Consider the following 16,164-nt stretch of genomic DNA (forward strand, 5'->3'; position numbering starts at 1 on the left):
TGGTGGAGAGGTGGCTGAAGCAGGCATTATTAACACCTCCCTACTCCCTACATAATCAGGCTTGCACCTTGGGAGCTGGACCACCCCCTGGGAAGGCCCATTGGCTCTTGGCAGGTGAACTGAAGCTACAGGAATCTTGAAATTGCCATAGGCCTCCTTTTTACCCCTTTCTGCCACGGGGGTCTTCCTGGCTAAAAAAAGTAACCGCTGGAGTGGGGGTGGTGGAGGCTTGATAGTAAAAGGGGCCACCCTACGCTTTGTCCCTTTTTCCCCACCAGAGGTCTGGGGAAGGTCTTACTCTGTGTAAATTTACAAGTATTTATTGATGTGTATTATATGTGCATTTTACCAGGTTTTCTTGGGAAAGAAATCTTGGGGGGCGGGATTCTGTTTATTAATATATACTTTAGGCTGTATTTCTAATTTCTTTTCAGATTACTTTATTTTTCTTAATAGATATTCATTAAATGCAACTAAGGTTAAAAGAAACACGGGCACCGTTTCTGGGAACTCGCCCACCTCCAAAGGCCCCACGCGGCCGCCCAGTCCCAGCCCACGCCTCGAAAGGGTTTCTGCGCCGCCGTGACGTCACGGCGTTGGGGCGGGTCCCGTGGCAGGGGCGGGGCGCTTCCCGGATCTCGCGGAGGGGAGGGCCAGGGGGTGCGGCCCCGCGGGGCGCGCTCGGCCCCCGAAGTGCGGGCCTTTGTAAACGCGCCTTCTCCGCACGCGGTTGTTGCGGAGAGGCTTGCAGGGTCGGGATGTTGGGGGTGCGCGCGGTCCAGGAGCAGAGGCGCCCGGAGCAGAGCGCGGCGGGCCCGTCTCCCGCACGCTTTGTGCTGGGGCTGGACGTGGGCAGTTCGGTGATCCGCTGCCACGTCTATGACCACGCGACGCTGATTCGCGGCTCCAGCGTGCAGAAGGTGACCGGGGAGCGGGCGTCGGGACCGCGGGTCAGGGTCGCACAGAGCACCCCGGATCTAGTCGCGGGAGGCAAGCGGCCGGGTCCGCGACATCCAGCCAGAATGCAGCCACCTGCAGCACCGGCGGGCCCTTGGTCCTCAGCGGCGGGCGGGGAGCGGCCAGATCTCAGTAGTACCTCGCAGGGCAGGGCTGAAACCTGCGCGCCCTTTCTGTTCTGGCTGAGGGCAGGAGGGGTTCGGTTTGTGACCAGGGGTCCTTCTCTCGCTTCTATTACCTGCAGATTCGCCTTTCCTGGGTGGGACTGCGGAGACTCGCAGGGCAGGGCAGAGCACGCCGCGCGTATCCAACCAGAAGGTGCTTTGTGACTTGCTAGGTTTTTCCCACTTCCTCGGTAGACTTCCAGCCCCGTCTTTATTTACATTTAAATGTTTCAGATATTGATAGAATTTATTGTCCGTTCCTCAGTTGTCATTATTAACTGCTTCTCAAAGTGCTGGTTCCTCATCTGAGCGACTGATTTTCATGGACATTAGAGGAACTGGACAAGTTTTGAAGGCTGTATTGTCATTACTTTTCTCCTTTCCATCTTTGAGCATTGATAAAAATGCCTTTTTCTGGTTTGAGAAAACCTACCAAATCCTTACTTCTTATTAGTAAAGCAACCAACAGATTGGTGCTCTTCTGTTCTTATTTTAATGAAGTGTTGATTTCTGCGTGCGCACCAAAAATAATGTTGATTGGATGTGGTGTTCCTACTCTTCTTTCCAATATCAGCGTCTTTTTATGTTAGCAGTTTTAGGAGCCATTAGATACCTAACCCATTCCCACCCAGCAGCACTGGGTTCTCCGTTTGTTCGGTTCTCACCCTTCTTCCCAACCACTTAAACAGTGTTTTTAACCGTAGCAGTTGCCCAGGAGCAGATCTATCCAAGTGACTGCGTTGAGAAAATGGGGGAGTTTCATTTCATTCTGGTTTCTGGACCAGAACAGTGAGCTGGGACTAAGCAGCTGGGTCCTTCTCTGGGCCCTTCTCTGGCTACCTGTGCAGAAACACTGCCCGCCCACCCTACACACGCCATCCCTCCCCCAACCTGAAAGAACACTGTCCTTTGGCGACTGTGTGTGTCGTATCTTTTTGAATCTTTATCACAACACAATGATACTTTTCACACCGTCTTCCTCATAATTCTAGACACAAAGTACTTTTGTTTTAGGCAGTGATTTTTTTTTAATTGAAATATTTGGAACCAAAGGGAGACATGGATTGTCAGAAAATACAAAGTTTTTCAGTTGCTGTATAATTTGGGGCAAATGATTAGTTTTTTAGAAATGAGGTAGGAATCTAAACGATGAATCAAGATTGCTGTGAGTAGCAGGAGACTAGAATGGCTTGCTTAGACTCTCAGCGGGAAAGTGTCTGGAAAGATATGAGTTAAAAATATAAAAAGTCCCTGCCCTCAAAGGATGAAACACTTAGATTAAGGAGTTTATAGCAATGGCTCTCCAACTGTGGTTAAGAGTTCATAGCAGTTCTGTTCGTTCTTTCTTTCTTTCTTTTTCTTTCTTTCTTTTCTTTTCTTTCTTGATTTTATTTGTCAGAGAGAGAGAGCACAAGCAGGGGGAGCACCAGGCAGAGCTGGCAGAGGGAGAAGCAGGCTCCCCGTTGAGCAAGAAACCCCATATGGGACTCGATCCCAGGACCCCGGGATCATGACCTGACCCGAAGCCAGATGCTTAATCTACTGAGCCACCCAGGCACCCTATCATATAGCAGTGCTTCTTAAAGTGTAGTTCCTGGGCATCTGGGGTAGAGATGAAGAAATTAAGATTTAGAAACTTGTGTAGCAGTTTACTAGAGTAGTTTTATGTCTGCTGATCTTAAAAACGAAACATTTGGGATTCTATTTTGTGTGTAATTTTTTTCTAGAAAATTGTTTTAATTGTGTCTTAAAAATTGTTGGTCCATAACGAATTAGAAATTAGAAAAGAACAACCGGAAATTGGTCATTTACTTCAGATAGCTGGAGTAATTTTTTTTTTTTAAAGATTTTATTTATTGTTTGACAGAGATAGAGACAGCGAGAGAGGGAACGCAAGCAGGGGGAGTGGGAGGGGGGAAGCAGGCTTCCTGCTGAGCAAGAAGCCCAATGCGGGGCTGGCTCGATCCCAGGACCATGGGATCTTGACCTGAGTGGAAGGCAGACGCTTAATGACTGAGCCACCCAGGCACCCTTGGATACTTGAAGTTCTTTGAGGAAAAGGTTCTTGGCCTACATTGCTACTTAGCACCTGATTTATTACCTCATGGGTACAGAATAAATCATTGAATTGCATTTAATCGAAGTATTAGGAATTCAGTTTGCTTCATGAAACTGGATTGGACACAGAACTTTTGTTTATTTTCTCAAGCGAAAATCACATCTCTGCTAATATGATGATAAGACTATATATAATAGAAACCCAAAACCTCTTAGTATAGGATTTGACTGATATTGCCACGTAAATAGTTTAAAAGAGAGACAGAGAAAGAAAAAGTGAAGAGATCACCCTTAGAGATAAGAACATAATAGGCTGTATTGCTCTTTTAATTAAAATTGAAGTCCCAAACATGAACCCTTTACGTTAAGAAGCTAGTACTAGGCCTCTCAGAAGACCAGTTTTATTTCTTGTGGCATTCATTTTTTAATAGCAGAGATACATTTTTAGACTTTTTCTATAATTTGTGTTTTTTTTAAGATTTTATTTATTTGACAGAGAGAGATACAGCGAGAGAGGGAACACAAGCAGGGGGAGTGGGAGAGGGAGAAGCCGACTCCCCGCTGAGCAGGGAGCCCGATGTGGGGCTCGATCCCAGGACCCTGGGATTACGACCTGAGCCGAAGGCAGACACTTAACGACTGAGCCACCCAGGCGCCCCTATAATTTGTATTTTTTATTTTATTTTTTATAATTTGTATTTTTAAAAAATCTTTGTATAGATTCTTAAGTATTGGTGTTATACCAGAATAGTATTCAGATTTGAAAATCCACATGTCAATATTTGATGTTTCTAGTTTTAAGGAGAAAGTTTATCATGTTTCCCATTGGAACATGACGCTATATGTGAGAAACCATGAAGAATAATAACATCTTGGTTGGAAGAACAGGACAGAAAGGCCAGTCCAAGGAGAACAGTATAATCTGTTCTACTGTGTACCCTTCTGGATACTCTTGAAAAATTCTGGTTGTTTGCTGTCTTTTGTTTTGTTTGTAATCAGCAAAACAAATCTTCTTAGCTTTGGTTATCCTCTTGTCTAATTTTGGTTTGGTCTTCCTTCGGTACAGGAGGAGATTTCACTATTGTGACATGTTTGGGGACAGTGAGCTCTCTGGGCTGGTGGAGTGGAGGGGAGTGACCCTGCAGCGCCATCTTTAAGTTTTTTGAGTTTTTTGGGATGAGGAAGTGTATTGCAGTTGAGGCATTCGTCTGTGGTCGTGAAAGTCTTGCATAGAAAAAACAAATATTATTTGATAGAAGGGGAATAGATTTTGTTAAGTCTGTCTCTGGGAACTCACCAGCGAGTAGTAGATCCTTTTTTCATATCAGACCTTGTCACCCTCCTGCTTCCCACATGGTCACTGTTTCCTCAGCATTCCTTTTCTTTATTTTGGTCTTTTCTTACATGTTAGATCTTTGGTGGTTTTTGGTTGTTCCTATTTTCTTTCTTTTTTTTAAGATTTTATTTATTTATTTGACAGAGAGAGACAGTGAGAGAGGGAACACAAGCAGGGGGAGTGGGAGAGGGACAAGCAGGCTTCCCGCGGAGCAGGGAGCCTGACGCGAGTCTCCATCCCAGGATGCTGGGATCCTGACCTGAGCTGCAGGCAGACTAGACGCTTAACGACTGAGCCACCCACTGAGCGCCCCAGTTGTTCCTATTTTCAGTACCACTCAGTAGTCTTACCCTACTCAGCTATATCTGGTATTTGCAAAAAAAGCATTCTTCTGGTTCAGTCCCTTTGGAGAGTAAACCTTTTACCTTCTGCCTGGTTAGGGAGGGGCAGTGATCTAGCTGGAGGAGGGGATTGGGGATTGGGGATCCTTATAAAGACTTTGAACCAATCTTGTGTTCAGCCGCATCTGGCATCCCAGTCTTTGGACGTACCTCTACTTTTCAGGATTTTACCATAGAATCTCTGCCAGGGGCGGAGCAAAGATGTGGTGTCATCTGAGCAGGGAGTGAAGTACCAGTTTTCTCTTCTGTTTAGCCATGTGCCACCAATCCACTCACTGCTCATATTAAAAACATTTTGTTAAAACCTGGCCTGAGCCTGTTTGCTCTCTTAGCATTGCCTCTCTGCATAAACCCTTTTAACGTTTTTATTTTAATGGAATCTTGAGAGGAGTTGGAGATATGTAGGTTTAAGCCATCATGTTAAACTGAAGCCATGGCTTCTTTTTATGTTTTCAATAACTTACAGTAAAATTGCCTTTTTGGTGAATAAGTTCTGTGATTTTTAGCCCATGTAGGAGTAATCCAAAAAACTCCCTCATGCTAGCCCTTTGTAGTCATACCCCTCCCATACCTAACACTGATCAATTTTCCATGTCCATAGTTTTGTCTTTTTGAGAATGTTTTATAAGTGGAACAATACAGTCAGTAGCCTTTGGAGACTGGCTTTTTTCAGCATAATGCTTTTGAGATTTGTCCATATTATTATATCAGTAGTTGATTCCTTTTTATTTCTAATAGTAACCCATTAGACCGATGTGCCACATTCATTCACCAGTTGAAGTACATTTGGGTTATATCCATGTTTCTGGTGATTGTGACTACAGCTGCTATAAGTATTTGTGTACAGATTTTAATGTGAACCTAAGTTTCGTTTTCTCTAGAATAAATACCCAAGAGTGGTACTGTTGGGTCATATAGTAAGTTAATGTTTAACTTAACAAAAAAATTACCATGCTTTTCTAGAGTGGCTGTACCATTTTGCATTTCCACCAGCAATGTGTAAGAGTTCCACATGTTCTTCACTGACACTTGAAATTGTTAGTGTTTTTTATTTTATGCATTCTGATAGATGTAGTGGTATCTCATTGTGGTTTTGATTTGCATTTCCCTAATGTTTTAGTGATGTTGAATATTTCTCTATGCATATTTGCTATCCATATATATCTTCTTTGGCAAAGTGCCTGTTCAAGTCTTTTGCTCAATTTTTAATTGGGTTGTTTTCTTACTGTTGAATTTTGAGGTTTCTTCATATATTCTGAATGTAAGTCCTGTGTTGGGTGTGTGATTTACAGATATTTTAAATCAGTCTGCGCTTTGTCTTTTCATTTTCTTAACTGTGTCTTTTGCAGGGCAAATGTTTTTAATTTTGATGAAGTCCAATTTATCAATTTCTCTGTTTTGCAAATGGTAATTTCGGTGTCATGTCTAAGAGCTCTTCACCTAACCCCACATCACAAAGATTTTTTTCCTGTGTTTTCGTCTGAACATTTTGCAGTTTTATGTCTTAAATTTAGATCTGTGATCAATTTTGAGTTAAGTTTTGTTTAAGATGTGAGGTTGAAGTTAATTTTTTTGCATATAGATGTCTGATTGTTCCAACTGTTGAAAAAGCTCTTTTTTTTTCCCCACTGAATTGCCTTGTATACACTTGTCAAAAATGAATTAGCTTTATTTGTGTCAGTCTGTTTCTGGACTCTGTTCCATTGATACCTATTTGTCTATTTTTTTTTAAAGATTTTATTTATTTTAGAGGGGGAGAGAGAGAGAGTGCAAGTGCGGGGAGGGAGAGGAACAAAGACTCCGCTCCGTGCTCCGCACTGAGCCCAACTCCAGGCTGGATCTCAGGACCCTGAGATCGTGACCTAAGCAAAAATCAAGAGTCGGGTGCTTAACCAACTGAGCCACCCAGGCGCCCCCTATTTGTCTGTTTTTATGCTAGTAGCACACTGTTTTGATTAATGTAACATTATAGTAAGTCTTACAATTATGTAGTGTGGTTCCTCCAGTTTTAGTCTTTGTCAACATTGTTTGGGTTATTTTAGTTCTTTTGCTTTTTCCTGTAAATTTTAGAATCATCATGTCTGTATCTACAAAAATTCTACTGGGGGATTTTGATATACAATTGTAGATGGCATTTCTTTAGCACTTTAAAAATGTTGAGCCACTTCCTCCTGGCCTCCATGGCTCTGATGAGAAATCTGCAGCCATACAGAATCATTGTTTTATATATGTAACATGTGTGGCTCCTTTCAAGATTTTTCCTTAGTTTTTGGTTTTCAGCATTTTAATTATGCTGGATCTGAATGTGTAATGTTTCGGACTTATCCTTTTAGGAGTCTTCTAAGTTTCTTGAATATACAGATTTTAAATCTTTCACTGAACTTGGAAAGTTTTTAGCACTATTACTTCCCTGAAGTAATTTTTTTTTTTTTTTTTTTTGCACTGAACTCTTTTCTTTCCTTCTTTGGGGACTCTGATGACATAAATACTAGACCCTTTGCTCCTGTCTCATAGATCCCTGAGGCTTTATTCATTCTTTTTTTCCAATATATTTTCTTTCTGTTATTTAAGTTAGATAAATTCTATTGATCTATCTTTGGTTTACTGACTTTCTTCTGTTATTTTTATTCTACTACTGAGCCCATCCAGTATGTTTTTTATTTTAATTATTATATTTTTCTTTTTTAAATTGATTTTTCCAGCTTTATTGAGGTATGATTGACAAATAAAAGTTGCATATAGGTAAGGTGTACAACATGATGTTTTGGTGCACATATACATTGTAAAATGATTACGTACCCATTACCTTACATAGTTACTATTGTGTGTGTGTGTGTGTGTGTGTGTGTGTGTGTTGAGAACACTTGAGAACTGCTCTCTTAGCAAATTTCAGGTGTATAATACATTATTATTAACTATAGTCACCATGCTGTATATTAGGTCTCCAGAACTTATTCATCTTATAACTGAAAGTTTGTACTCCCCTTGACCAGCATCTCTCCATTTCTCCCATTCTCCTAATTATTGTATTTTTCAATTCTAAAAATTTTATTTTGGTTTCTTTTTGTCTTATATTTCTTGGCTGAGACTTTCTATCTTGCCATTTGTTTCAAAAGAATTTGCCCTTTCTTCTTGGAACATTTTTATAATAGCTGCTTGTGAAGTCTTGATCAGGTATCTGTCATCTTGGCATTGGTATCTGTTATCTTTTCCCATGTGAGGTGAGATTTTTCTAGTTCTTCATATACCTGGTAATTTCAGATTTTATCATGGACATTTTGAATACAGTGTTATAAGACTCAGGGTCTTGTGTAAATCCTATGATGAATGTTGGTATTTTTCTTTTACCAGGCAATCAATGCAGTTGGGTTCAAGCTACAAATTCTACCAGTCTTCTGTGGACTTTGGTTTCAGTGTTTGTCATTTCCAAAATCTTGGCAGTACTGTTTGCATCTGCCCTGTGAATGTGCCACCCAGTAGCCAGTCTGGCACCTGGGTAGGGGTCTGTCCCTTAGTTCTTTACATCTTTGCTATGCTGTTTAGATTATGTTCACATAGGTACAGCTTCGAGGTGAGCTTCGGAATTCATACGCAACTTTCCGGAGAAGCTTTCCCAAGCTCCTCCCTCTCTGAGATCGTCCTGGTACTTTTTGGTTCCCTGAGTTTCCCCTTTTGGCTCCTCTTGCCAGAAAGCTGGAGCTTTCATTACCCTACTCTGCCGGCACTTCCTATGCCCACAGCTGGGGCTACACATCAAAAGCAGAGAGAGAAACAAAACAAAAAAACCCCAAAACATGGCGGTCTTGGGCCACACCTCCTCTAGTTGGAGAAGTTTTACCTCCTTCAGTATTTTAGGTACCTGAGATTACTGGTGCAACCACTACTACAAGATAGCCTGGGTACAAAAGTATGGAGGCAAGCGGGAGAAAAAAAGATATATGGGGGACTTCTCCCATTCTCTCTGAGTGTTAGCCAAAACATGAGAGCTTCTGGAGTTTCCGCTGATCCTGGTACCCACTTCTGGTTTTATGGACTTCCTTGAGTCCAGGCCAGGGAATATCAGGAAAAAAATGGGAAACTCACCACCAGTTAGTAGTACTGGCATTCTTATCTTCCCCCATCTTCCTGCCCCCATAGACTTTCTAGAGTCCACATGCATTCAGTGGTGAAGACAGGGTGGAGTGTGCTTCCTCCATCATAGTCTGAATCAGAACTTGGTACTTTGTTAATTTTTGTTTTTTAAAAAAATTTTTCTCATAAAAATAGTACGTCTTCATTATAGAAAACTTGGAAAGTAAAGATAAAACAAAGAAAGCTAAAATTTTCTGTAAATTCATGAACTGAGGAAAACTTTTTATTTCATATTTTCAATTTTAACAATAAAAATGAATTAGATAATAAATGAAATCATGTTGTAATCATTTTCACCATTTAAAAAATTTTAAGACCCAAATGTTATTGACTTGATCTAATGTTGTTTTTACTACATTTTCTTTTTCTAAATAGATAGAAAATCTTTATCCTCAAGCTGGCTGGGTTGAAATTGATCCCGATGTTCTCTGGCTTCAGTTTGTAACTGTAATAAAGGAATCTGTTAAAGGTAATTAGGCTTGCAAAAATAAAAATAATAAAGTGTATTTTGTTTGTAGTAAGAGTGTTCCTCAGTCTGTAGAATTTTACGGGTTTCCTAAGTTATAATTACAGGAATATTGTTTTACTGGGGTAAAATTTCCTAGTATTTTTTGGGCAGACATCTGTGGTTAATAGTTAACCACTTTGTCAAGGAAAGGTAACAGCAACTCTCTCTGTCCTCTGGTTTAAATCTTTTTTCAATACAGTATAAAGGTTCACTTTCCTTCTTCATTCCAGGTTGTGGCTAGTGCTCATTCGACTTCTGTTGTGTACAAAATACTAGAGGGTTATAAACAAAATTAGAACCCACAGTTCCTGCTCTCAGGAATTTACAGCTTTATTCCTTTTTTTTTTCAAGATTTTATTTATTCATTCGAGAGAGACAGAGAGAGAGAGCACAAGCAAGGGGAGGGGTAGAGGCAGAGGGAAAAGCAGGCTCCTTGCCAGGCTCCGCTCATGACCTGAGCCAAAGGCAGATGCTTAACCTACTGAGCCACCCAGGTGCCCCGAGTTACCTTTATTGTTAAACAAGTTTTTGTTTTCATTTTTTTGTGTGGCCTCTTGATGCAAAGTCTTGGCCATAGTCACGGTGGGAAATATTAGCTCTTTTCTTTTCTTTCTTTCTTAAATTTTCTTTTTTTTTTTTTAAGATTTTATTTATTTATTTGACACAGAGAGACAAAGTGAGAGAGGGAACACAAGCATGGGGAGTGGGAGAGGGAGAAGCAGGCTTCCTGCCGAGCAGGAAGCCCGATGCGGGACTCGATCCCAGGACCCTGGGACCGTGACCTGAGCCGAAGGCAGACACTTAACGACTGAGCCACCCAGGCGCCCGCTTGCTTGCTTACTTTCTTTCTTTCTTTCTTTTTTTTGTTAGGGAGAGAGAGCACACACAAGCAGGGGGGGGCAGAGCCAGAGGGAGAAGCAGGCTCCCCGCTGAGCAAGGAGTCTGATGTGGAACTCAATCCCAGGACCCCGGGATCATGACCTGACCCGAAGCCAGATGCTTAACCTACTGAGCCACCCAGGCGCCCGAAATCTTAGCCCTTTAAGGACATTTTCAGTGCAACTTTCTTTAAGACTGTGGCAAAAGCTGACTTGTAAATGTGAATTCTAAAAGATCTTTTACTTCATTTTTGTGGCTCAATTGCTCCTCCTTCTTGCCTTTTTGGTTTGAAATACTTCAAAACATACTTAAAAAGCTGCAAGAATAGTACATGGAACACCTGATTGCCTTTCCCAGATTCAAACATGTTAAGCAGTGTTTACCATTCTTTACAAACTTTTTTTGACCCGGTTAAAAGGGTTGGTTTGACATAGTAACCTGTTGTCCCTAAATACTTCAGCACTATCTCCAAAAGAAAGGAGAATTCTCTTACATAAACACACTGCACATATCACAGAGGAAATTTAACATTAATACAGTAATATTTTCTAATACTTAATCTTCAATATTCCTCTTATCTCAGTCATTAATCACTTTTTTCCCAATCCAGAATGCATCCAAATGTGAGGCATTGCGTTTAGCAATCAGTCTGTCTAGTCTCTATTTATTTATTTGTTTATTGACTGGTCTCTTTTAATCTAGAGCATGTTATTCATGGCATTGACAGTTTTCAGAAGTATAGACCAGTTTATTAGACGATTCTGCATTTTGCGGTTGTCTTGATTTATTTCCCCATGATTAGATTCAGGTTAAATATTTTGGGGAGGAGTACTGTACCGGGGATGATTTGTCTTTCTCAGTGCTCAAATTGAAGTTGTCCCTAATTTTTGTAGCGGGATAAATTACTCTTCTAAAAGAACATCACAAAAAAATACTCTAGTAGCTATATTTTAAGAACTATGAATCAGAGAGACCATGGTTTTTTTTTCTTTTTTTTAAAGATTTTGTTTATTTATTTGACAGAGAGCGAGAGAGAGAGAGAGCGAGCACGCACAACCAGGGGGAGCAGCAGAGGAAGAGGGAGAAGCAGGCTCCCTGCTGAGCAAGGAACCAGACACAGGACTGGATCCCAGGACCCTGGGATCATGACCTGAGCTGAAGGCAGATGCTTAACAGACTGAGCCACCCAGGGGCCCCAGAAAGACCATGTTTTTATTTGCATCTTAGCATCTGTTTGTTGGAAAATAAGATCTAAGCTTCAGTAATTATACTGTTTTCCTTGGGAATTTTCCTTTATTGTCATCAACCAGCTTCTATTATGGTATGGTGACCTTATTCCTGTTCAGGAATAGCAATTTGGGACAAGCAAGCTATGGCAAAAACCATAGGCAAGCCCAGCAAAGAAAGGAAAGGAATGTTATTTTGTGGAAAAGGAGAAAGAGGTTGGGAAGGATTGTTTTGAACTATAGTCCGTTGGAGAAAAGCAAGAGTTTGGGGTAATGATGGTTTTTCATTGGCTGGGGTAGTAGATTTATTATAGGAGATGCAAAGTACATCTTTTCCTGTTAGGACCTATAATTGCTGATTCTTTCCTGCTGAGAAGTCTTCTCTTGGGGTCTGTAACTGATAGGTCTTCCTGTAATTGACCCAGTGGTATGGCCCTGACTGCGTTTTAGAGAGGTTTCCCTTTATAAATTTTCATAGGTTGATCATTACTTGAATTAAGATCAGTCTTTTAGTATTATCAAGAAGAAAATACAATCCAACTTACTTTGAGTAGTGTTTGCTTTTTTTCTAAAATTTAAAGCAAAAAGCCCATTTTGTTATTATTAGAATATGACCTTTTTCCCTTTAAGTAAAAAATTATACAAAGTCATCTCAGTAATGCCTCCTTTATTAGCTCCAATTATGTTACTAAATGCTAAACCCAGATGTTTTTCTTAAATACTATATTGAATGATTTATTTCCCATGCTATAATATTGTAAAGAAAAACTTCACTGGCTTTTAAACATGTGTTTTACCTATCTTTATTTTTAGCTGCAGGAATAGAGATGAATCAAATTGTTGGTCTTGGCATTTCAACACAGAGAGCAACTTTTATTACGTGGAACAAGTAAGTGCATTGTGTGATAAGCATTCTGTTGCTGGGTTCCTACCACAGTGAATATGTTGCTACATTGCTGTGAAACCTTTTTGGAGCATTTTAAATCAGTGAATTAATAGCAGTTTACTTGGTTAAGAGGGATGAAAGTGGGCCTACTTTCTGGCGTTGTAAAATATGCTCCCTGCATGTTATCTGGACTTGACTTACCTAAAATGATAACAATAAAAAGTATTGTTACTGTTATTAAAATTCTCCATTCCTTTCTTTTGACATAAGTTAGTTTTTCAAAGAAGCATGGATTGAAATCTTAAAAATTAGCTTATAACGAAAAAGATTCAGGAGAGCCTAACAAGTTTCATAAACAGAATTCTATAATTATGTTTTATATTTTCAGTCTACTCCAGATTTAGTATTTGAGTACCTACAGCCTATGAGGTATGTGTAAATTAAACACAGTTATAATATAATGGCTCCCATATAGTGAATATCTATGATATTTCAGGTTCTGTTATCCTAACAAACAAACTTGTTATTTAGGTATTATGTCTTTTTTACGGAGAAAGACCAGGCTCAGTGAAATAAGTAAGTGGTTCAAGGCCACTCAGTTAATAAATAGAGCCAAGATTCCAGATTGTGTTTTTTGACCCCAAACATGCTCTTTCTACGACGCCCATATTGCTGTCAACATGAGTTTCTTTAAACTTTTTTTTAAGATTTTATTTATTTGAAAGAGAGAGAGAGTGAGAGAGAGCACGAGAACAGGGTGAGGGTTAGAGGGAGAAGCAGGCTTCCCACTGAGCAGGGAGCCTGATGCGAGACTGGATCCTGGCACTCCAGGATCATGCGTGACCTGAGTCAAAGGCAGATGCTTAACCGACTGAGCCACCCAGGTTCCCCAGCATGAGTTTCTTCAAAAACAATAACAACAACCACAAAACTCTATAAAATGTTTCTTTGTTACAAAGTACTAGACTCCAAAGGGCATCTTGAGCATGGGGCAGTGGGGAAGAAAAGTAGTAGTTATAGGAAGTAGGGATAAGTGTAGGAAACCTAATCGGGCTGAATTCACAAGATCTTGGCCATTATTTCAGTATTAGGTTAGAGGAAGAAGTTTAACTTTACCAATATTTCTGGCCTTGGTGTTTGGGGGATATGATTGAAATTATAGAGAACATTAGAGGAGGAATAAAGTAGATGGTGATGAGGGTGGGTGGAAGGGAATATGATAAAAGTGTTTGGTTTGGGACATGTGAATGTGGAGATACCCCAAAGGTGGTTAGAAAGTTTGTCTGGTTTTAACTAAGGCATGACTCATTTCCTCTAGATAGGTGCTCTTTCTTTCAGGGCATATGTATCTCAGATGGTTGCCTGCATCTGCAGTCCCCCTGCCTTCCCCAAACTTCCCACCCAGAGTGTTGGGCATAGCAAGTCAGATGAAAGAAAAAATGAACTAAAGTCATCTGTGTAGATGTAGTTTCTAAATAGTGGCACCATTGACATTTTGGGCCAATGATTCCTTGTTGTTGGGGGCTATCCTGGGCATTGTAGGGTGTTTAGCAGCATCCCTGGCCTCTGCCCACCAGATACTAGTAGCACCCCACACCCCTAGTTCTTACAACCGAAACATCTCCAGACATTGCCCAATGTCCCCTGGGGGACAGAATCACTCCCAGTTGAGAACGGTTGACATAGACAGAGTCTGGAGAAATAGGTGTGTTCTCTGATGGAGATTATATGGAGAGAAAAAAAAGAAGACTGAGGATTTGGACAATGAGTATTCACCCCTCCCCCCAACTTAAAGGGGGTCAGAAAGCAAAAAGCTGGCATGATGGGACAAACACAAATCTGGGAAGTAGGTGGTATGGAAGTAGGGACAAGGGAGTGTTCCTAGGGAAATAACCGACTGGAAGTGTTGTGTTTTGTTGGATTTGGAGATTAGGTCATTGACCACAGAGATTGTTTTTATCAAAACCTAGATAGCAGGTCATTCATGACAGGAAGTTCAAAATATTAGGAAGCAAAGTTTTTATGTGGCAGTAGGACCATATCTCACTTTTGGAAGAAAAAGAGTCAGATTCCAAGACCATTCACCTCCCTTACTGATGGTGGTGTCCTTGTGGAAGGGTAAGATTTCTTCATAAGACAATTAATAGTGAGTTTTCTCCTTGGCTATCCTTTTTTGAGAAGTTTGTATTCTTTCATGAGTCTTGGAAACTTTTTTTTTTTAAAGATTTTATTTATTTATTTGACAGAGAGAGACACAGCGAGAGAGGGAACACAAGCAGGGGGAGTGGGAGAGGGAGAAGCAGGCTTCCCGCGGAGCAGGGAGCCCGATGTGGGGCTCGATCCCAGGACCCTGGGATCATGACCTGAGCTGAAGGCAGACTCGTAACGACTGAGCCACCCAGGCGCCCCAAGTCTTGGAAACTTTGCTTGTAGGAACTGAAATACTAGATATTTTCCCAACCCCCCCCCCCACAAGGTTTTGTGCTTCTTTTACCTTAAAATAATGGAGTCTAAAAATAATGCTCCCCGAGTCCTGGTGAGCCACTGGAGCACATAATGTTGGCAGATCTACAAGCTCTACAACAAAGAGCTGAGATACAGCACAGAAGTGGCATGGCTCTGAGCCAGCAGGAAGTACTTCTTGCTCATTTTCTGGAGAAAGATTGACGGACAGGACCCTGGCACAGTCTACTGTGCATTCCAGTCCCAGCCTGCACCTCCTCTCCCCAGCTCACTGTTTCTTTCTCCTGCAGTCACAGCCGTAGTCCTGTTGTCTTGACCATCCAAACATTATTTTCTGGTTGTTGCTGTCAGGAAGTCTAAAACTTTGGACGTTGTTTTTGTTTTTCTCTTTCCCCCTCCTTTAGATGCCAGGAAACTTGGTCTTTGCATTTTCTTCGTATTCCTCAGGTTACAATTTTTTTTTCAATATATTTAATCAGTGGTGTATTTAGCCTGCATCTTAAAATAACAAAATGGTATCTCCTCCATTTTGGTTGTTTTAAATTCCTTTTGTCCTAAAATACCTGAGCTGTTTTGTTTCTTCAATCTCTGCGTCTCTCAGGGAGGCTTTTGCCAGGTAACCTCAGATCAGGGTGTGTGCCAGTTAGTAACATAAACTGGGAGTCATGCAAGCAAACTGAGATTCACTCAGTAACCGTTTGAGGACTTACAGGGAGTAAGGCACTGCGCCGGCTGCCGAGCTGAATATGAAAATGAGTAAGAACACCAGCCCTCAGGGAATTTACAGTCTTATAATACAAGTATACAAATGAGTCTATGTTCCCACAGCACCAAATATATCTTTTATTGTAATACCCGATACTTGTGTTAATGGTTCGTCAATTATGACACAAATATATTAAGACCCATGGAATGGCAGAATGTGTTAGAGAGGTTTAAGGTGACTCATTTATGATATTGTTATTGATGTTTTTCCTCCATTTCCCCTCTTATTGTTGACAGAGATAAAACAAACCCAAATCACTGCTAAGGGAATATTAGAATATGTGCTACTTCTTGAGATCAGTATCCTAGATTGTCTTCAACCATGTTATGAATTAATGACATCACTTTCCTCCTGTGATCTTCTCCCCATCATTGTTCTTCAACTATACT

At 40.8% G+C, this 16,164-nt stretch overlaps 1 protein-coding gene across 1 annotated transcript in view; it reads left to right on the plus strand.

Moving 5' to 3' along the window:
- The first annotated feature begins 658 nt into the window (after positions 1-658).
- The window catches only part of GK5 (glycerol kinase 5), an 81,802-nt gene continuing 66,296 nt past the window's right edge, over positions 659-16,164 (plus strand). The window contains exons 1-3 of the mRNA XM_028099196.2: positions 659-920; positions 9,423-9,516; positions 12,474-12,549. Of these exons, the coding sequence (XP_027954997.1) occupies positions 759-920; positions 9,423-9,516; positions 12,474-12,549 (332 nt within the window). The 5' untranslated portion in view covers positions 659-758. The remainder of the gene's footprint in view (positions 921-9,422; positions 9,517-12,473; positions 12,550-16,164) is intronic.

This window comes from Eumetopias jubatus, unplaced genomic scaffold (assembly GCF_037043125.1).
Source record: "Eumetopias jubatus isolate StellerSeaLion01/CBP00866 unplaced genomic scaffold, mEumJub1_p1.0 scaffold_1, whole genome shotgun sequence".
Lineage (NCBI taxonomy): Eukaryota > Metazoa > Chordata > Mammalia > Carnivora > Otariidae > Eumetopias > Eumetopias jubatus.